The sequence below is a fragment of the Aythya marila genome (genome assembly GCF_965140915.1).
Source record: "Aythya marila genome assembly, chromosome: 3".
Taxonomy (NCBI): Eukaryota; Metazoa; Chordata; class Aves; order Anseriformes; family Anatidae; genus Aythya; species Aythya marila.
This window is the reverse complement of record NC_139044.1, coordinates 91361194-91385013: the sequence shown is the minus strand read 5'-3', so window position 1 is coordinate 91385013 and position 23820 is coordinate 91361194. Positions and strand designations below refer to the sequence as shown.

General features: G+C 35.7%; 1 protein-coding gene across 1 annotated transcript in view; it reads right to left on the bottom strand.

Annotated features, from left to right (window-relative positions):
* EYS (eyes shut homolog) overlaps positions 1–23820 on the bottom strand; it is a gene marked incomplete at its 5' end in the record, with an annotated part of 718160 nt that overhangs the window by 347407 nt on the left and 346933 nt on the right. The window contains one exon of the mRNA XM_082756672.1: positions 18303–18549. Within this exon, the coding sequence (XP_082612798.1) occupies positions 18303–18549 (247 nt within the window). The remainder of the gene's footprint in view (positions 1–18302; positions 18550–23820) is intronic.

Genomic DNA, 23820 nt, shown 5'->3' with positions numbered 1-23820 from the left:
CATTCAGAAATTTTGTATTGATTGTGCTGATTATGAGTGGATACTTCATAATCTCATCGAGGTAATGCTTTTTTTTGTATATATGAAGTTATTTTACTGCAATACGTGTACTTTAATGCTGGTACTTAACATTTTCACTTAAAATTGGTAAAGAACAAAGATTAACCACCCATTAAAAACTTAGTGGATTAAGTTTTAATAGCTACAAAACCCACAAAACAATGTTTATAATGCAGAAGTTCAGTGAAATGAGTGTTTTAACAGCTTTTTCAAATTAAGTCTAAGAACATCTATATCATTTGTATGACCCACACTCGGTTACTCTGCAAACTGGGCATGATATTTTCAGCAGTTACTGTAGCAATAACTAATTAATTACTTTTAAACAGCAAAAAGGTAATGCACTAAAAGTCATTTAAAGTATCCTCTTCTACCTATAACAACAGCTTTTTTTTTTGTTTTCTAATTAAAGAGAAACACACACACACTTTTGATAACAGAAACCCACTCTAAAATCTTGATGAAAAAGAAAAAAAGTATGTACCTAAGACTGAAATATAAGTAAAGAAAAGTGATTTACATTTTAAGCAGATAAGCTCATATAGCCTAAAAGATTTAAAATTGGTATAATAAAGCACATACAGCTAGCTGAGGCTTAGATTCTGCAAATCACATTATAGAAAAATCAAATTCATGACAGGAAGTGTTATACCGATTAGTAAATGCTTGTAGGATTATATACAGAATTTGCTTTCCTATGAAATGCATACCTACAGAAATACGTATGCTTTTTGTTGTTTGTTTTAAATTGATCTTATCATAGTACCAATGACTCAAAAGAGATCCCCTGCCCTCCAAATGAAAATTCTGCTAATGAATTGTGAGTCACATCTCATTGTCAGCTTTATGCTCCTCTGAACATTGCTTATATCTTGTACCATGGATATCTTCAAGATCAAAACAAGCTCAAAAAGGCCAAACAAGAGACCTAGGGATCAAATTAAAAAAAATACCTAATATCAATTAGTACAGCAGCAGCCTTAGGAGCAAGTACCAATAAACTTTTTATACTTACTGCAAGGAAATCTTTCAGGAAAGAAAGGTCACTCTCGGAATATTAATTTACCAGCTGGGAATTGGTCACTTTTAGAGTATATTGCAAATAATTGTAACAACTAAAATAAGTACCGATTTTTGCACTTTTACCTTAGAAAAATACTTCAATCATCTGTTAGATAGAAGCCAATGCACAGTGCACATACTTGTATTATCTACCTTTGACTCCAGGTCAGTAAACATTTTAGTAAATTCAACTCATTGTTACTGAGAAACGTAATTTTAAAAAGTAAGAGACTTGACTGTAAGGTTATTTACAGTTGGGAAATACTAAGCAGACTGCAGTATGTATTTTTCATTTTTTGTGTGCCTCTACTAATTCTACTATTAGTATTGAGGGAATAGGTTCAAGCTAGCAGATACTGAAATTAATTTAGAAACGTATAATACAATGCCATTGTTTTTTCAGACAGCTGCAAGTTTTTGAATTTTATTTCCACTAGAAAATACATTTTCTATGAAAATATATCTCTGATATAAAAATGGGGTTTAGCTATCTGAACTTACCAAAACATACAGAAGGAAAGAACAGTCACTGCAGAAAAGCCACAACTACCTCCAGTATGTTTCTAGCATCCATGTTACATAGTTCTGTATATGCACCATCTAGTACAAGGAAGACTTCCAGGAAAGAAAGGTCACTCTCAGAATATTTTTTATTTACCAGATGGAAATCTTTCAGAGTATATTGCAAGTAATTGCAACAATTAAAATAAGTACCAATTTTTGAACTTGTACCTTAGGAAAAAAACATTCACAGATTAAAGAACCAAAAAAAGGGCAACATTTTCAAAATTCAGCAGAAACACTGAAGATACTCTACCTGCAATTATAAAAACTCTAAGGATACAAAGATCTCAAAAGTTTTCAGAAGTTGGAGAAAGACTAGCATTTTCTAAGACTTCAGGACTTACAAACTTGTTAGAATGGCACAGAGCAGAAATTCTACCTCGATGGAAAGCAGCAGCAGTCCATTTCACAAAACCTCAGCAAATCCTATCAGTCCCAAGATGTCCAAACAATTTATTTGTTGATTGTGCCATGTCAGGTACATTAGTATGCATTTGAAGGGAGGAGGTGATAGATAGAATGGGCATGTTAAACTGAAAGGGAGTCTACAGCCATTTCTGTCCCATAGATTCGAAAGTAAATCCTTTGACCCCAGCACTGATTTGGGGATGTAGGTTAGCACAGGTGGACAAACATAACACCGAGGCTGACAAACAAAAATGAATGCTTGCAGTTCCTATGCCAGCACTGTCAGTCCCTGATCAGCCTTACTAGTTCATGAGAGAATGACTGCAATACATGGCCATTTTGCCTGCAGGGGCAGCTGAATTAAACACAATGAATTATATAATACACTGCTTTTTTATTTATTTTTTTTTATGGTAAGGTTAGGATGTATTTACAAGTGAATTTAAGTTTGAGAGCTAATCTTGGCTGTTTCCTTTTCAACCTCTTGATTTTAGAAGAAAAGTTTATACACAAAACCTTCAGAAACCAATTTAAGAGGAGACACTCAACACAACCTTTTTCATTTCCACTTTCCATTATGCCAAAGTTCTTACACAGCATTTATACCCCCATAGATAGCACTATACACTATGTTCCTAAGTGCATTTTCCCATTTCAGCATTTCCTCTTTTCTTGATTTCAACAAAGCTATTAAAACAAATATTTTTCTCAAATCCCAAACTAATTGTATTAGAATTACAGTTTGTGACAGTCTTAGTCATTTACCCTTTGCCACCAAGATGAAAAGGAGAAGGAGAAAGATGTGAAAAACTCAGGAGCTCACATATGCTTCTAAGTCCTCGTATTCCACAAAGAGTATGGTGAAAAACATGGGACTTCATTCTCCCAGGAGATTTTTAGTGAGACTGATACTCTAGTTGTTTTGCAAACCAATCATGTGTACAGAAGCCACCAAAATATAACTAAAGCAAATGAAAAGTCAGATCATATGGAATGCATTGATTCATATGTGTACACTTATCTCAAGATAATGTAGACATTGCAAGCATGGCAATCTGTAAACTGAAAAACTGCATTAAGGAGAAAAAAGGATGAGGAAAATAATGCTGGAATTCATTAGATTCACAAGTAGTAATTCAAATATTTTTAGAATGCCTGCAAGCAAATTTACATTGTGAAGCTACATAGATGAATACAAGAAAGTCAAACAGAAGCATATTCCATCAAAAGACAGAGCTCCAGAGCTTTCTTTGAGTAAACAGGCTGCCTCAGATGAACTCAGGACACTTATGTTTTCCAATGCCCAAGGAAGGCTAGTGTTCAAAACTCTAATTTGCCTCCTTTATTTCTTGAATATGCATTTTCTCAAGTCAATTTAGTATCACCAAGAGGTGACATAACGACAACTTCTTATACTGAAGTGCTTATTATATATTTTTTTTCACAGTGCAGGCACAATCCTCATTTTACTCTGTGGCTGCAGTATTCAGGCTGTTTTTTCTCTGAAGAAGAAGTTGGCAGTTTTAATACATATAGCACACTGTTAATGTGAGTAATTTCTTGAGGTGAATCATAATGGTCTTACTACAGTAGATATTAAAACAAAGGAATAAAAACTTAAGGCTTTATTTTCTAGCCCAGCCATTCCTACATTCATATTTATGTGAGCTACTGCAGTTCATCTCCTGGGCTACTGACCCCATACGAGTGTAAATTCTGAGGTTTTGCCAAGTTTTTGTCATAGTGCATTATTTTAAACAATTCCTGAAGCTACTGTCTTTAATTAAAGAGAAGATAAATAAGAGTTTAATAGTTCTCTACTTGACCTTGAGATAGTCTATTCAATGTGAAAAAAAAAAATCCCAGGAGGTGACAGTGAAAAAAATCTCCCATATCTGAGGAACTTGGGATGAGTCAGTATTAAACAACTTGGCTCTATTTTCCAGTCTTCAACAGGAAGCTATCTTTCAACATGATGGCTCTCTAGTAGTCTTAAATAAAAGCTCTGAGAGAAAGAGAAGCAACATCTGAATTAATAGTTCACCATTTTAGAGGTGGTCAGAATTATAACTCAGCACCACAGTATTGCTGACAAGCACTCTATTTCCTTTGTGCATCTGAGGTTAGAAAAAAAAAAAAAAAAAAGAAGAATAAAAAGGCAGATGATTACTAGAAGAAAAAAAAATAAGACACACATCTTAGATAGAAATAACTTAAGAATTAGGTACAGTAAATATTATATCCACTTTAAAGTATGGTGTGGAAAAATAAATGAAATCCCATCAATTTTTCTCCCCTTTTTCTTGTATTTTTAATATAAATAAAGGAATAAGTAAGCGTAGTAAATGCAGCCCACTTCTAATCATACTAATGAAGTTCTTTGTTTCTCTCTCTTTTTAAATTAAAACTCAGTTTGAATTGGAATTTGACCAAAATTACAAAATACTAGAATCCATTTACTAAAGTAGATGTCTTAGAACCCAAAAGAAGCTCTACTATAACCAAATTAACAGAAATTAAGTCAGCATACAAATGCTGTTTACTGGAGGCCATACGGACACAGCTAGAAAAGCTGCAGTAAGGGTGGCTAAACTAGTAGTGATTCTTCCTTTTCCAAATACTGTGGAGTCATGCAGAGATATATGGGTATATAACCTGATATACAATCAGCTACAACGGTGGGAATGCCTAACATCTAGAGGTGTACCATTTCAGAGTGGTACAGTGACAGTCATTTATGACAATCGCAGAGTGCAGTTACAAATGAAGAGTCCATGAAGCATGTGCAAACCTTAAGTTTTCAAAAACCCGGCCATACCTCAAGGAAGCAGAAAACAAATCACCTTTCATGTCAGGCATTGCCCAAACTCACTCTAAATATCAAAGAGACATTTAATATTTTCAGATTAGCAGCCTTGTCATCCACTCTTCCTTGAGTATTGCTTATAAGTAATAATATCATTGGCTTCCATTATTTTCTGCAAGCCTCCAACATGAATCAAGATAAAGATAAGCTTGTGTCTTAACCAGTTGCTGGCTGTAGCTGCAATAATACTGAGTCTTGTAATGAGCTGTCATGAACGCTCAGAAATACACAGTGCTCATGTTCCTTCCCACAGAATGCCCCCGAAGTACTCCTATGCACAATGAGGGCTTTCTATAGTCCACTTCTGGGGAAAGGTGAGGTTGCACCCTGGAATATGTGCAAAGTTTGTAAAGTTTCCATTACACAAATGCTCAGTATCATTATGAAGATTTGTACCTTAATTCCCAAGGCTTTCCTTGAGACAGCAACATTTCCATTCCTGATCACTACCTCACACAGACGAGCCAAGTACACAGAAAATCTTACATTTTCAGCAATCTGTGCAGCAAAGAGAATACAGCGGTGGAGAGCTTAATTAAGTGAGAGCAGGGAGAAAACTGGGACAGAATACCCTGTGAGAAAACAGATGGCTAATGATGAAGGAAAAAAGTATCAGCATCTGGATAATATTGTCCAAAGCCATTGCAATCCTCTGTCTTCCACACATATCTCCCAAGTAGATCCAAAGGTATCCATGTCTGTCAGGTTAGAGGCAGTCTGATCACCCTAAAGCCTATGACTGTCTTTCAGATTTGAATATAATGAGTTCTTTACAAAGTTCTGAAATCTACTTATCTATACGAAAAGGGCTTGTGGAAGCCACAGGCTCCAGAAGAACCAAAATCCTGGTTCTGAGGCTAACTTTCAAAGGAACTTCTGAAGAATTGTATAATATGAAGTTTGAAACATGCCCTTTAGAATCAAAAACATTTAGCAAGTTGTATTTTTTTTTTTGCTTTCTTCAATTTAAAAAAAAAAAGTTGACTGGATAGTTCTTACCCTCTAATCAAATGAAGATGCACCCGTCATGCTTTAGGAAGTGCAAAACTGATGTTAATTTTTAAAAGAATGTTTAAGATCAATATCTCATTTTCTATACTGAAATGTAAAAACTAAACCGAGGTTTCATTACTGAGCTCATTGTTTTATTAATCTTTTATTACGTATCTAAATTCACAAAAGATTACTAACTAGGTCAATGATTAGGCTTGTATATTCTTTCAGACACTGGAGTATAAAAAATTTAAAATGTCCTTACATTTTTAACACAACAATCCATTTGTATACCCAGATAACCTTGAGAAGACTGCACAAGATTAACTAGGAACTTTCATTCACCCAAATCTCACCGTTTGTGCATTGTGCTCCTTTGTTCTTAATAGCAACTTATTATTCTTTTAGCGTTTCTTTGCATTTGCAAGATCTAAATGCACATGGTACAGCACCTTTAGAAAGCAAGAAAGCACAGTTGCCTCCAAAGTAATTCAGGTTAAAAGAATCAAAGTGATACACTAAAAGGACTTCTATCTAACCTCCTTGGCAGTCTGTGATTTCTAAGGAGATCTGAAACGTAATTTGTGTGTCTGATACTTCCTCTGTCCCCAGAGATCCAGAGCTCTCTGTTGGGTGTCTATATTCCTCGTACATTTTCTAGACAGTCTGAAACCTTTAAAGTAGGCTGTGACAAAACCAGTACATTAATGAAAATACTGATCTCCCTACACCCGTTGCCATTCTTCCTGGCTGAATCCACAGTGCAGTTTTTGATAGAAGTCCACAGCAGAAACCTCATGAGATAAGCGTTACCAGGGATTCCACACCCAAGTTTTTCTCATAAGGAGGGAGAGAGCTCATGTCTCTTCATGACACAGCTGGGGTTAATGAGGACTCTGCTTCTCTGTACAGTGTTTCTACTACAGACCTGCTGGTGAGAATTCTCCCTCTTCCCCGCAGCACGCTCATCCTCAGACTCTTTATGGAAAGACGATGGAGCCTAGGCTGCACTTCATCTTCACTACAAAGCTCAGTAACTCTGGAAACAGATTTTATCCTCCAGGCTTATCTGTCCCTTCGCCACCCCACTGCCCCCCAGAAAAGCTTTGCTGAAGTTTTGTCTTCACTGACACAGTGAGGACTTTGAAAGACACAGAGATTAAAGTCCCACAGCAAAAAATACTTCGTCCTGGGAAAGGGGAAGTCACTCCAATCTCAAGTTCCAATGCTATGTTTTCAGAAATGACTGCTATCCAATTATGTCTACACATGGATAAAACCATTGTCACAGAAAAAGAAAACCAGTGTATTACCTTCCCTACCACCAGTAATTCTGGTTGTCCTTTGTGTTTTAAATTCCACCTCCCCCTGAGAGCTGTTAATATATAAAAGCAATTTACTTCCTCTCACCAACAAAAGAACTGTTATTAAGTTTTAATAAAATTTACAGAGATAAATATAGCCAAAATAATTTACTGAAAATTTTCATTAAGTAGAATTCCATCCTCTTCAGAAATAGCTGTGATATATGCACGATACTGAAGGTAAAGATGCATATTTCATACTTTGCTATCCTAACTTGAAGTACAACGATCTTTAAACTTTTTTTTCCAGTATTCCCACCCTTACACAAATATGATGTGGCTGCATGCATAAAATATTAATGTTACCACGGAAACCATCTCTAAAAAGATTAAAGTGAGGATGTAAGTGAGGATGGTATCTGTAGATTTTTTTTTTTAAAGGAAAAAGGAAAATCTGTTACACTGTTCCATGTCCCACAGTTGTTTTAAGATTTAATTTTCAAAATCAGATCCACAGAAGATAATTAAGATAATGAGTGTTTTAAATTTTCCTTCAAGATACTATTCTGAGTTTTTTCATTGAAATAAATATTCTTACTGTAAGTTAAGTACGTTGTTAAGTGTGCTGTTACACTGCACATGTTAACCTCCATCTTTTTCTTAGCAGTTCTAAGAGATCATAAGCCTGAAAAAACTGTGACAAGAAAAAAAATATATATATACATGTATATATATTAGGAACTTTCAGTAGTCTCCAGCTATTAAGGAAAAAATCTATATACGTTGATAAACGCCAACAATCAGTTAACCTTCCAAGTTAGGAGAAGAAAATCAACGTTTGAATATTCAGATTGAAAACTATGAAAACTAGAGAAACTGGAAGTACTTTGACCAAGAAAGTACATACTCGTGGTTTTAGAGACATAGTGCTGCACTGGGAGAAGTGCTACATGGGAAGAGAACTCCTGTTTCTATTCTGCTTCTTTCACTCCTACTCCTATCATGAAAGAAACTCTAGACCTTAAACTCATATTCCTACAGTGAGTACCTTGTTGGTTTTTTTTTGCCTTCCAAGCTTTCAGACTCATTTATTGTGATACTCAATACATTCTGAACACTAAAAAGTGCTAAACATGATTATTATTCTTAAATTATTTTTTACATTATTATTAGAACTACTAATACAGTAACTTCTTGTGATAGATACAACTGAATTTGATAAGTCTGCAGAGTTTCTTTGGTATTTGGAATATACGACAACAATAAATTGTAAATCATTCTCTAACTAAGGATTACCTAGCATCTGCCCACCTTGGGGGAACAAAAGAGCCTCTACAGTAAGCTATGCCAAGAGAGGCTAAATCATTTTTTCCCCAAATATAGAAAATAGTACCCCAAAGTCATAGGTTACAACCTCTAGTTGTGGAGCAGTAAATTCCAGCCAATAAGAAGGGTGAAATATTTTTCCTCTGGTATATTCTTGACCTACTCAGGTATGCAGAAAAGGCATTGTTCCAACACCTTTTCACCTATCCTGTTACATCTTCACATAACAACTAGGGTTCATTACCAACTGTGTAGTTACACGTACCCTGCCAATGCTAGGAAGGAGGCACACAAAGGTACTCAAAGCATGTCTGAGGCAGATCTGAGACAACACATGCTAGAGAGAATTTGGTCCAGCTCCGTGCTGTGTACTTACTAATAGGGAAAAACATGTTGCATCATCTTTAATTTTAAGAAGAAAATAAAGAATAGTTATGCACGACAAATTGCTGGCCAGGCCAAGTCAAGCCACAGAGCAACATACTGTTAATCAGGCATAATCATCTCAAGAGTATTGAGTAATCAGTTCAGTCTTTATGAGAAAGTGACCCATGTGACATCAGAGGAAAAAATAGGATTGGCTTATGAAGTCATTTTATGTTTCCCATAATTGTACATAAAGATTTACTGTGTACTTGAAACAAGACGAACCCCCTGGTCCGAGGTCTGAGGTGCATAACCCACCCTTGCTCACAACTCTACAAACCTGTTAAAATTAGATACACTGAAAGAGTAAAATAGTGAGCCTACATGACCCAACCTCTCTAGGAGGACTGCCACTTTATTCATGAGATATTGCTTCTTGCTTCCAGCAGGACAATGGTGGAGGCTTTTAGAATTAACATTTCTACTGAAACTGAGGGAAATTTGGGAAGGGCCAATAACCTGCTGTACTATTTCAGGGCTCATTCCTAAACTTGTCATCCTGAATGCTCTCACATTCCTGACCAGTTTTCCTGCCTGATTTTGATACACTGTTACCTCACAGTGCACACACTTCAGCTTATCCTCTCCTGAACCTACATGGTCCCCCTCTCTTCTACCTCACCCTCCTTGTCCACCCTCCCCAACACACAACTTCTTCACTTGAAAGCATGTATCACAGAAATTTGCAGCATTTTTTTCTTTATTTATTTTCAAAATAATGCTACCCTCTTTACTTCTACAGAAATATGATGTGATTTTAAAACAAATCTGAGACTTATGCATGATGTTTGGCCAACGCTTCCTCTGCCTCAGTGCAATGTCCACATTAGGTACAGATCTCAATCAACAGATAATGTTTCTGAGATGCACCAGTTCAAGAAAACAATTATTTTCCCTTACCTATTGATTATGTTTTCTTAGCAGGATGAAGTCTGAGAGTTCTCATTACTTAAACTTAAATACAGGTTAAGTTTGCTCAGAGTTATTATTTGCAAGGAAAATCATACCTCATTTATCCTTGATGTTTTTTATCCTCCAGCCTTAGAGAAAGGGTAAATGTAATACTTATTTTCCAGTCATTATGCAAGAGAATCTAAATGCAGGTAGCTATGTTTGAGCAATGTTTATCAGCACATAATTACAGACCTTGTACATGAATCCAATAGTGCATCCCTCCTATTGTGGTCCCCTCTTTGGTTCAGGTCCCAGTGGCTGTTACCAGAGCTCCATCTTTTAACAGCTTTACTTCTGCCACTCAGCTGCAGGAATTGGCACTGTTTCTACTTCCTGAATGCTGCCAGATCATCCCTAAGGCCTGCTTATCTCCAGGGCATGTAACAGTACCTTTGAAGAGCAACCTCAGCATTTGGGATGCAGCTCATATTACACAAACTAATAGGTTGTTCAAATAAATAATGAGAGAAATTCTTACTAAACTTACTTAGTAGACTTAGACAAGTTCTTAGGGTCTCTTCACTCCATAACTTTTGCTATCATTTTAAACTGCAGAAATTGATTGTTATGATTTATTTTGACTATATTCAACATACGGGCTAAAAGCAAAGCATAAGGAAATTCAGTAATTACACTAACTGCTCTAAAATTTATATGCAAAACGCCAGCTGCATGCAACTCCTCATATCTTTTATTTGCTGTTCTGTAAAGAAAATTAAACGTAGTCTTTTTAGACTCTCAGAACTCACAGCACAAGTGAAATTTTAAGATATCAGAACATCACTCTTGCCTATATTCTTGACCATACTCATGAATGTAGGCACAAATGCTTTATAGTTCTGCTGGTCCAAAAATCTGCAAGCTGAACCTATATAAATACAGCAGGAACCTTACCACAGAATTGTGAGTTACTATGAAAAACAAACCAGTCGATCAGTCCCAGGCCATAGATCTGCTCCTAGATCCCACTGGCTTTGAAACTCTGAGTGACAGGAGCTGCTGACTATCATTGACACGGTTCTCAAGGTGGCTTCTGTATTCCTGGCACTTGAAATCTGCTGTCATTGGCATGTATGCCACAACCTTTTTTTCCCAATATCACAATGCTCTCTGCTGCAAGCTGACATTGTCCTAGGAATATCAGGCAAAAGGAACCTCTATGTAGAAGGACAATAGAAAGTCAAGACAATGTTTAAATATTACTGGAACATTTTTTGATGATTAAAAGGCAGAACACAGCTGTCAGGCTTGGTCAACCTATAAGGAAAATTTCACCCATCATAGGTAAAACTCTGGCATTTATAACTATAAATCTTTTGTTGTTGTTAGTAAAATATTCCTGAAATGAAAGTGAGGCGACCTAATTTAACAGACTGGCTTAATCAAGCTTATTTTCCTCTTACTCAGAGTACATAATAAAATGAATGAAAATGTGAAGGATTTCTACATAGTCAGAAACTAAATTATTACAGTAGTAGACATTTAACCTCACTTTTTATGAAGACTCAAATACCCCATCACCTGATCAACACCAGCTGTATGCTCTTCAGATACAGAGTGAACATTTTTAATAGTATGTATGTAATTTTTTAATAGTATGTATGATTCAATACCGAAAGGTTTATTGGAACGCATACATTAGGATAGACAAACCTTACAGTGTGTGATTTGTCATTCATTTACTTGTTTAAAGTTCTTCTATACTGCAACATACAAAACACTTATTTCACACTTCCACAATCTCATTTTCTTATAAATGGGCCACGGATGCTCTAATATTGTGGAATTTATGCATATTTGATTGTGATATTTTTGCAGATGACTTAAATTTATTTTTTCTATACTTTCTGAAATTTCTCTTCCAGGTTTCATTGTAATAGACTATACCTGCATTATCATTTTCCCCACTATCATCATTTTAATTAGATCATAAGGGATTCATACCAAAAACTGACCCTGCTTTGAAAGTTAGCCACACATTCCCTTTCTCTCATTTCCTGATCATTCTGCATTAAGTTATGACAGACCAAGTAACAGATTTGAAAGTATGACATTAACAAATATTGAAAGTTTACTTGTTTTTAATATCTACACAATGTCTAGAACACAGAAGCATTGCTTACTTTACAGATATAGCACGTTAGTGAGATGAATATGAAGAATTATTGATCTGAGAATTAACTATTCAATGATGTGAGGTAAAAGCCAGTATTTTCAAAAGGAACAAAATATTTTTTAATGTGACTAAACTATAAACAGTTTATATGGGTAGTATAGAACATGTCTGTCTATATCAGGGGTACAGAATGTGTACGTGTACAGACATGTCTCAGTGTGTTTGTGAGCATATTTTACATTTTATATATAATAGGGTATGTGTTTACACAATATATATAACTTGCATATGTAGCTTTATACTTTGACAGTGTACTCCTCCTCACCCCCTGGTTAAGCAGAGCATCAGGCCTAACAGAGCAGCTAACCATCGTGGGCAGCTGTGATGGGTACACCCAGCCATGCCAGCTCTATCCTGGAACCTGAGGAGACAGAGGACACACAGCCAAGGACTGCAAGAATTTGGAAGAAAGTGCAACTTGTGCCAAATTTGGGAGAAACTAACATCGGTATGCAAATGTGCCCATAGGCCGTTCATCTTACCCTGTAAATAGTGAGCAGCCCAAGAGCCCTTTGGGCTCTCCTGACACGGCTGTGGGTGGCACACCAGGACCTCCCCGTGGGCAGGGATGGCCCAGACAACTTGTACAGAGTGCTAGGAGACTTGTCATCACAGGTAGTCAGTAAGGGGATTGGGAGAGTGACAGCATGCCAGTGTGCTCGAATGGTGCTTTGTGATCACGCTAAAATCTCAGTTAAGCAGCATTAAGGATTCATATAATGCATATGATCCTTTAGTCATAAACTGTTGACCAAGCCTGGGACTAGGAGCAGATTCAGCTGCACCAAGGCTCCTTACCTCTCCCACTCAAGTTGTTTAGAAACCTAAGTGTCCACTCTGACCCTTGTGACTCAACGGGAGGGTTTCTTTGATGTAATGTCACCTAACACAGTTCCTTATGTAGTCTCTATGTACTATATAATGGCTTTCATTTAGTGACTGTGAGTAGGAAATAGTGTGTAACAAAGTGTATCTTCCAATTAAAATCAGGTGTACCTTGCCACTGTTGAATAAGCTTTGTAATATACAAATATATGTACAATTTTCGTTCTGTAGTGACCATATCAGCCTCAGTTGGATATCTACTGATAATTCTCCTTTTGGTCTGTGTCAGATATGAAGAGTGATGAATAACCCTACTCTGAAAGATGCCACTTATAACAACTAGTAGTAAGTATTTAAGAACTGTTTGCTGAAGCGAATTCTGAAGTTTGAAAGATGGACTGTGGAATGAGGACACTGTAGACAAGGACAATTAAGGATTATCTTCTGTTAGAACAGCATAGCATTACACATTTGTTGGAGTACTCAGCTAGGGCTAAGAGATCACAACTGAGTTTTCAGTTCTGTCACTGACAGAATACTCAGTGTTTTTAGTATTTTTATTATTATTATTATCTCATTGTGTTTCATTTTTGTCAGCTTTGAAGTGGTAATAATAGTACTGGTCATCTTTTTGAAGTATTTTGCCATCTACTGATGTTGTACTGCATTATACAAAGGCTTAAAATACACATCCACAAGATGAAAGATCCTGCCTTTTACGGACTGCTTCCACGTACCTCAGAACTTATCTGTGTTTGTGTCTTTTGAACACGTGGATACTGGAATTATGGCAAGTGATACCAGTCTCCTGTAATTCCCAAGCAGTATTCCGCTTGGGAAGTGACCTCTAAAGACTCCTTCTGCTTTCTCATGCAATCTCTGTAAGAGGAAGGTCTAGAAGAAAAATATCTCTTTTGCTGTTACAGACAAGGTGAAAGAAAAGCGTGTTTCTGTAATTTTTGGTGTATTTGGGCCTCCTAATGTTTTTCAAAGAGGAAGTGGATGGTCAGCTCAACTGTGGTATGCAATTTTATGATCCAGGCAACTTTTATATGTCTTGATGTTATACAAGCAAATAAGTAGTATTAATCTGGGCCCCAAAGAGTTCACTTGGTGCCAAACAAGTCAGAGGAATTGAAAGAAACGACCGGGAAGTGTGTGGCTTAATCCATACAAATTACTTCACTCTGAGGGTATCAAAGAATAAAGGGGAAAAAAAAGAATTTGATGTTTACTTATGTATGCACACTGAGAATTAAATCTGCCCAGGCAAGCACTCACAGGGAAAAGAACTGTTCTTTTGGCACCTCTTTATACATTCATAATCAAGAATTCCTTTTAAGTTTTTCAAGGGATTGAAATCAATGATACAAACCATTTTTTCTCCCTAAATAAATCAGCAAGCAAATACTGAAATCAAAAAAAAACAAGAAGTCAAAAACTTCTCCTTGGCATGTATTCGTTTTGTAGCATGTATTTTTATAGAAGTACAGAATGAAACACAGTCAAAACCAATCAATATTCCCTAATATTTAATTCTAGAATTCACAGGATTTTGTGTGTTCTTTTAATTCCTGGTATTCTTTCTGAATGAGTTGTAATGCTCTTACAAAAGTACTATCCATCTTCAAAAAACATAGCCATCGTCTGTCTCCCATCTTGGAATCAGATGTGGTTATTTAATTATATCATATTTAAAAAATAGACCCTTTAAAGAAATTAAAATGCATTTTTTTCCTCTAAAATTAAACATGTTAATAATAACACTCATATACTGTAACCATAGAGATACCTTCTGAATTTATATGGAAGTCTAATGAAAATTACACCCAAAATTCTGAAAAGTTTACTGTAATGAAGTGAAACTGTTTAGTTGCTGATTGCCTGCCAGCATTACAGCAGCCTCCAGCCTGATTCTATATTGATCTAGCAGTGTATATGGCAGAGCATGAAGAACAACCATCTGTGCCAGGTACAGTAGCAGGTGTGATATCCATTGAACAAGCTGCTGCCTGATTAAAATAAATCCCTTTCAAGCATCTGGCAACCCTGACGGACACTTTTATCTTTGTTAAAAACACCCCACCACCTCAAAAAAGTTGTCTGAACAGAAAGAGAAACCGAAGAGAAAACATCAGCTGAAAAGGGCCAGAAACAGAACCCACTGCAGATACACACTGAAGTCTGGGTAAAGGAGTTTTAATGTCCAAGAGAAGTTCCTTAGGATGTAAAGCAGCAGTGTCTGCTCGGCCCATGTGTTCCAGTGGTGTTGCTAACATCTTCTAAGGGAGAACTGAAAGCAGGATAACTGGTGTGAGAAGATAAATGCTTTGTCACTAACATTTTATGACTTTACATTTGCAGATAGGGTTTGTGCAGATAAAACTGAGTAAGATAACTCATTAGTACAAGATTTCAATAATGAGAACTTATCAGAGTATTCAGCAAGTAAGTCTATAAATAAAGCTTCTACAATCAAAAGATACAAATCAAGAGCACTTGCTAGTTTGTTTTTGAAAATATTTTTAGAATCTCCTGATTTTACAATTAGATTTGTTTTGAACTCAGAGCTACTATTTATTATGTGGGTTAAAATTAGTTCTTGAAATACATACACTACTTGGCTGTGCCTCTAAGAAAGACTTAACAAGGAACAGAGCTCCATAACTGGATCATAGAGCTTTGACTTCAGTAATTGTTAAATTTCCTCTGTTGTCAGCTGCTTGATAGTAGTTAATCTTTTTGTCAAGTTGATGTTTATCTTTTTAAAGGATGTAAGTGCTAAAAATGTTGATTCTAAAGAGATGGTCTGGGAAGGAAAAAGAGACAGAATGAATTGGAATAGTGTATGTGATTTTTGTGAATACAAAGACAGAACAGACAGTCCTATTGGTGCGTGTATTTTCTGTGGTGGGATGCAAGGATGACAGTTCTGTGAACTCCACTGATTGTGCTATTTTGCTAGATGAAGAAAATGAATACCCAGAAGTAGTAGCAGTAGATCCCACTAGTGCATAGCAGCTGTTTAATATTGCTGAGTTCATCCAAAATGTCTCATAAAATGGAGACTGTTTGCTGCGCAGAACTTGGTCTGGGAATACATCAGAGGGTTTTATTCTAGCCATAGAACATTTTGCACGTATCTGGCTTAATTCACTTAAAGAATCAGCAGACTGTGGTTTAACGTTTGCAAGTCTCTGGTTGATGGATGAAAAAGTATTAGCAGATTAGCAGACTCACTAGGAAGAGATGTTTGCATTTGAGTTTCATGAATAACCAATGAAATAAGAAGAGGTATGTGTTTATAAATATATATCTTAGTAGGGGAATAGGAAATTTTTGAAGGACTTGGTAATCTCCACTGTTCTTCTGAACCTACAAAGATCTGACAGTTCTTCGGGACCCTTTTGAGGCAACCTAGAGAGAACTGAAGCTGCACTTACAGAAGCAGTTGTAAACTGTAAACCATGGGAGAGCACTGACTCACTATTTAATTCTATTTCAGCCCCTGGTATGCTACTAATTACTGAACTCATGTCTAAGGCAGATAAAACAACAGTCTGGTGCTGCTCTAATGATGAGGCTTGTGTAGGGAAAACAGAAAGTGTTATTAACTAGAGATAAATGAGATTGCATCATAATTATGCTGGGAAGGAAGTACTGATCTTTAATCTGTAGCCATGTACTACTGCGATACAAGTCTTTATTTTTACTGAGACCTGAACAGCAGAACTAAGAAAGTGTGAAGAGGGAACATCTGTTGAGATTGCTATCCTAAACACTTGAAGACTCTCCAGTGGCACTGAGTCCTCCTAGTCGATAGCTCGGTTTTGCCAAATTAGTGGTCAGAAGTATCCCTCAGCTGAAAATATATGCCTTTTTAAGACCTTCAATGATAAAAATGTTAAGGAAAAAAAAAAAAAAAAAAAAAAAAAAAAAAAAAAAAAGGAGCAACTCTGGCTCTGGACTAAGTCTGCAGCAAATTACATGACCACCAAAAATCATTCAGTCTTAGCAAGATATTATATAGCAAATACAACTCTTTAAATCATATTTTTAATAAAAGCACAGAAAAACCATACTTTTAATAAAAGCATAGAAAATCGTATTTTTAATAAAAGCATATAAAATCATATTTTTAATACAAGCACAGAAGCAGTTTTAGTGACCTCAAGAGCTGAGTAAATGCAAATCCTCCCATTATTCATATTCTGTATGAGGGCCAGCACCAGAACAAATGGCAGCGCTCAGAACAAAAGTATTAAATTTTCTAAATCCAACTGCTGCTGGGAATCAATATAAAATGAATGAGTTACATATCTTATCCATAAAGGACATCAGCAAACTAGCTGACATGGTATTTTGGAAGAGGTACAGATGTAACTGCATTAATAACTGCATTTCTTTCAGTCTCATTACCTACATGAAGGAGTATTACCTGTTAAGAAGACAACCAACCAAAAAAAACAACACAACAGAAACACACACATACAAAAAAAAACAAAAAAAAACACCGTAGGTATATCCCTAAAATACTAGTCTGTACACAAATCAAATGTTTATTAAAACTCACCCAAATAAAAACAGGTATTGGCTGATATATTAAACAATAAATACTCTGAAAGACTAGATAGGCAAAAATTCTGAATCTAACTGTAAAGACAGCATTACACACATGCTAGATGTATAATACTAGCTTTAGTTAAATGAACAGGTGACAATGAAGATACAACCTTTAAAATAAGATGTTGCACTTCTATTACTATAGCCCTGAGATATTTAAAAAGAAAGAATGCAGACAATTTTTTGTGTTCCCCCCCAAAGTCACTAAAACCAGTCAGAATGGCAGATGTGTTGAGAGCCTAGTTGCAGACATTTCTAGTGAAAAACATCTGGATGCACAGAAGAGAAAGCACTGAGAAAAGATGTGAACTTGGAATGGAAAACCAAAGTCCCTGAGGAGTAAGGCAAATTACTTTGATAGGAAGATGGACAGATTGTCATTAGGGTCAGACAGAGATGAACACGATATGACGCACATGAGATTTTACACTCTCGCAAAGCAGACTGAAAACCAAGCTAAGTGTAGTTTTCCTTGCTAGATGTGAAAGATGCTGGGGAAAAATATTCTTGAGAGAAAATTGTAATTTTCCAATTATGTTTAAACATGTAATTATGAAAGGACAGTGGATTAAATTACAAGAACAGAAGGTAGTATAGAAGTAGAAAACAACATGAAGATGAAAATTGATACACTTCAAATATTCCAATCATTTAGAAAGCACTAGTAAGGTAAGAAGTTTGATAAATATATGACTGAGAAGCTTATTCTTCTTACCTTGGGACATCTCTTCCGCATGAAAATCAGGGGTAGTAAGTTTAGACGGAAGTTCCACAGACACAGCTAGGGCTGTTGGAAGGTCATTATCTAAAATCTCAGTAGGAAACACTTCAGCCATTTCAGTTTTCTTGCTTTGGGGAATAGTAGGTAAACAGGTGATATTGTTTATTCCATCAATGCAAAGAAACCCAGTGGAGCAGGACTGTATAAGGCAATCATTGTAATTAAGCTCACAGCTTCGTCCCTGAAAGAGAATTTTTAAAAAGACATTTTTGAAGGCAATTTGCATTTCATAGTCATGGTAGTTCAAATTATTGTTTTCTATTTATTCTAAAATGTTTTTTGCTTATATTAAACTGTCCATACTTTCAAAAGAAAATCTAATAACCTGGAAAATATTGATCAAGTAATATAAAAGTATAGTTGTATTTTTTTTTAATTTCAACTAAATGATATTTTGATTCCCACTTAGTATTACAATTTATCAATAATCTCCCAACAAATTTGTCGTTGCAAAGTATCAAAGACAGTATTGTCATTAAGTAAAATAATCATCTTCATATTATGGCACAACCTCTAGATAATAAGTTTATATGTAGTTATACAGAAAACCATACAGAGGACTTAGCTGTCTGAAAACCTACAGATTGCTCTGATTGTCAAGTTAAATTTCTACTTTATTTTCGTACACTGTGGTTAATTATTTGTTGCCCATTGTTACCAAATCTTCACATAGCACCATCTCAACACATTAGGTTTGCATGTTACTTTTAGAAATGTGCAGTGGCAGTCTTAAATTGGAGCTGGCACTCACTCTTTATTTTTATCAAGACTAACAATTCATGAGAAGTCTGGAATATCCTTTCTACTAATAAGTTAAGAATGTTCATAATCAGTGGTCTGTAATAAAGGGAAGAAATAAGGCATTTCTTTTACAGCAATAATTATGTGAATTAAATGCATTCTTGAAGTGTGAAATAAATATAAGCTGAAGTCAGGCCTGAGTTCATTTTATTTTCACTTCTGTTGTAATGAACTAATGGGCTGTGTGAAGAGACAGAGCTAACTTAACTAACTTAGAGGGATCTTACGCATTTGAATAGCTATTTAAAATATGCAGGGTAATCTCTGAAAGACACAAAACTCTTTCAATGTATAATCTGACATGTAAACCCACATGGTTTTCTAATAATCTATGGGGTTTTTAAATGATTTTACCATCATGATTTCCAGGCTACATAAGGAAACCACAGTTTTATCTCTTTTTCTACCTCATATCTGCTGCTTTAAACAACTGTTGACAGAGAGAGATTTGGGGCCAGCCGTATTTTTAAGCCTTGGAAGGGCTTGAAAATGAACAGCTAGCATTCATCAATAATTTTGAATCTAAGTCTTTGAAACACAAATGTCTTCTTTGAAACTCTGAATGTCTTCTAGGTCATCTGATAATAATAAGAAATATCTATCAGAGACAAATTGGAGTTGTTTGGGAAGTATTAGGTGGCACATGTCGAAACCACACCGGATCAGATCTAACAAGTTCATCTACATCTATACAGGTACGTCTAGCAATATAAATCATTCAGTGAGCTTTGTTGTCTGGAAATGCTCTCCATTTCTTAATTTAGCAGCCTAGACATAAAGTTTGGGACTTGTTTTAAAATGGAGACATTCAAATGTGGGTGTCATATAGTGACTGCAAGCATGCTAGGAATCTAAACTCTCTTCAGAGTCAACGCAGATTCTGAGGAAGTTAACTGCTTATATGTGGGTGCCTCGTATCATGTTTGTAATTGCCAAGTATCTGGTCAGAGCTCCAGCTGACAATCCAAGAGTTATAGATTTCCCACAGGCCTTATGTTAATTTGACTGCCTTATGAAGATATATTGGATATTCTAGACTGTCTCAAGTAGTATTAGATTTTTATCATTAGGCAACTAGATCACTCTCTAAGTCAAGAAAATTCCATAAGATAATCAATCATCTCAATGTAGACACAGAACTGGATTTGGAAGCCATGTTTTGGGATGGTCTCGTAACTATGAGACAGCTAGATGGTGTTGGCAGATGTAAAGCAAAAAACATAGAAAACCCACAGTCTTCTGGGAAGCCAGGGAAAACCCAAAATGGCATAGGCACCCATATCTAGGCTTCAAGTGTCTGGACAGCCAAACAACCCTTTGTACTCCATTGACCATATCAACTAGACTTCATTTAATATAATATGAGACAAGTACCAAGTGCAGATACATGAATTTTAGGCATCAGAATCTCAAATTGTATCCAACCTAACTGCTAAATCCAGAAAAGACTTGCTACTGTCTGAAACATTATTTAGACTGCAAACAAGAAACAAAGATCATCTACTCTTTCAACACATGCATTCTTTCAACATATGATTTTATATTTCTATGATTTTGCACCCACTAGAATATAGAGGGAAGTGGTAAAACATAAATATAATACTTGCATGACCAAGGAAAATATTGTGAAAATTATTTAACTGGTATCACAAATGTTTTGATAACGTTGAAGAATTACTACGTTAGCCTCAGAAATTATATTCTCAGTGCAAGCCACATTGATGCAATCAAGAAGTATGTTCTTTGAATACTATATACTACTGAAACCTGATATCCTATAAAGTATCTCGTGTTTAAAATCTGAGAGAGATGAGTTCTAACTGAAGCTTTTCCTGGAACTGGGCCATATGCAAGAAAAACCAAGTAGTGTTTAATAAGCACATGCTCATTGCATGTTTTCCTTCAGACAAGATAGTAAAACAGATTCTTTTGTCTATCTGGTTTGCTTTTTTATAGAACTTAAAACAACTTACATGTTTCTGAGATCTCTATCAACTTTACTACATTGTGTGTGATGTTAGGAAACAATAGGACACACAAGAGAGAACGGCAGAAATGGGAACACAGAAATAGAAATTCAACTGTTTTTACAAGTAGTTTAAATCATTCAATGTTTGAAATGGAAAAGCTTAAATGGAGGTTTTGGTATGATTTAGGTACACCCATGATTGTTTTGATCAAGCACTTAATTTATTTTGGCAATCAGATGAGCTAACTGGTAAATTCATAGCATCCTATAAACTCGCTTGCTGTATTAGTATTCTCAAACATGAAGGAACAGCAGGCCAATTTATATCCTATATATAGATTTATAGGTTTCCATACAAGGATAAAAAAAATGTTTCTTCCTTGCTCGCTTCCAATTCTATACAAAGCACAAATGATCAGTTTATTATGTAAGATTTCTGCCTAATAATTTTTCTTAATCCCATAAAACTTGTTTCATTCTGACTTTTGTTGCAACAAATTAAGTGTATTTTTATTACTTCTTAATGTATTTTATTATGATTTTATGACTCGCGAAAACAAAGCAGATGTGGATAACCTCCACTGTGCATGAAGGGTACATTGAATAGTCATAGATAAATTTGATAGCCTTGAAAGTGACTGTAAATGTTTTAGTTAAATGCTTTAACAGTTTCAATGAAGGCAGATACTGCAGATTTGCATTTGAAAGTAGGTATGCTTCTATAGATGTTTTCAATTTAAAAAGTAAACATTTATGCCATACACCACTAGCTATGCTTTTATTCTCAACATTTCTGAGAAACTTCATGATCCATACTTTATGATCCATGCTTCAGATAGCATTGCGTACATACACCACAGAAGATTTGTGTATGCTAACGTACACTTTAGCTAGAGTTCCTTGAAAACTTATTCCTCTGGGAATTCTACTGTGTTCACCACACATTAACTCACTGTTAGGAACCAGAATCCGCCAGAGGTTTACAAAATACCCATCATCTTGAGATGTTTAGATGCTAGGTTTCCTTGTTTTTACATACTGATGACAGACACATTATACATTTTCTGTTTCTCCAGTTTTATGTCTCTACTGTGGAATTCCCAAAGCATAGCAGAATCTATGGACTGAAGATGGAACAGTGGATAACAGAATAAAAGCAAAGACTTAAATTCCAGCTACGTCAGAGGTTTGTAGCTTTCTTATTCTTTAAGATCCTGTTCTGTGACACTCTGTAAGTTAATGCTGAAGGTACATACTAATGGTAAGACTCCCTCAGTGGGTCAAACCAAGTATCTATCCAGCTCCATCGTCAATAAGCTAATCTTGAATGCTTGGGGAAAAACACAGGAAGAAAGCAAGCAGAGTTTGTCTCTGACAATGCCCTAAATATTCCCATTTCTGGCAATGAGTAATTCAGAGATTCCCTCTCTGTAATATTCAGATCAGGATCAGAGTAATATTCAGATTAAATAATGATGGACCTATCTTCCTTCTATCCTATTTTTGGACTTACTTTTAATTTTGGTCTCTTCAGTATCATGAAACACTGACAACAGAGAATTTTGCACTGAGTGAAAAAATAATTTCTTCCTGCAAATTTTATACTCTTTCTCCGATAGTTTTGTTTGGCATTCAGAAAATTTTCTTTTGGTGAGAAATATGAAATAAGTACCATAATTTTATCCATCACAGTTGCTTGTGTAGGAGTTTAAATACTGAATGAACAAAAGGAGGTTTGTTTGTTTTTTGTTTTTTTTAACATGAAGATATGATTATTTTCCAAATAAATAGACCGTGTAGACCGTGTTCCTCAATTGATATACCCTTCATCATCACCTGACCTTGTTTTCAATGCCAGCCTGCTTTTGGAGATAAAAACGATAGCAGTTGCTGTGGACTGTGGGGAGGTACCAACTGTGTCCACTGTACTCCGCAAAAACCACCCTACAGAATATGTGTGTTCCTTCTTATGGGTTACTCTCTTCCTTCTTTGGATAGTCTGTCAGTAAGCTTAGATTATATGCATTAAATTCAGACATTCATACTGGTCTTTATCCTCCATATATTAGTTTTCAGAGCAGTTTGAGAAAAGTTTATATAGAAAAAAAATCTCTGCCTCCATACAATCCGTTGCATGTGGATTTCTATGGGGATAACTTTTATAAATAAAGGGCACTTTTTTATAAATAAAGGGCCACTGCTTTGTTCAGATATGACGAGTACTAGGAATCTAGGAAAGACGTATGCCTATAAGGTTCCATTGAATCCCTTCTCCAAATTTTGTATTGTGGCAAACATGGGTATAGACTCAGGGAACTCCTATCCTCTTATTCTGTAAGTGGATGTAAAATTCCAGAAAATATGGAAGTTTCAGTTACCTATAAAGGCTTCCTCACAAGTTTGTACCACACACAGCAAACAAGGCAACCCTTTCCTCATTTACTACTACCAATATAGCACTTGGTCTGAAGTTTGATTAGAATTGCAAGTTCCAGTCTGAATATTTATGTTTCCATGTGTAAAGGACTTAGTAACGTCCTCTGATAAAAGCATTAACATGACAGTGTTCCCATACTTTAGACTTGAAGATGTTATTGTCAAGGCCCTCATCAACCTGTGACTATCATTTTTCTGCAGTCTGCTCCTACACCCTTTTCCATTGCACCCACAGGTTTAGCTCCT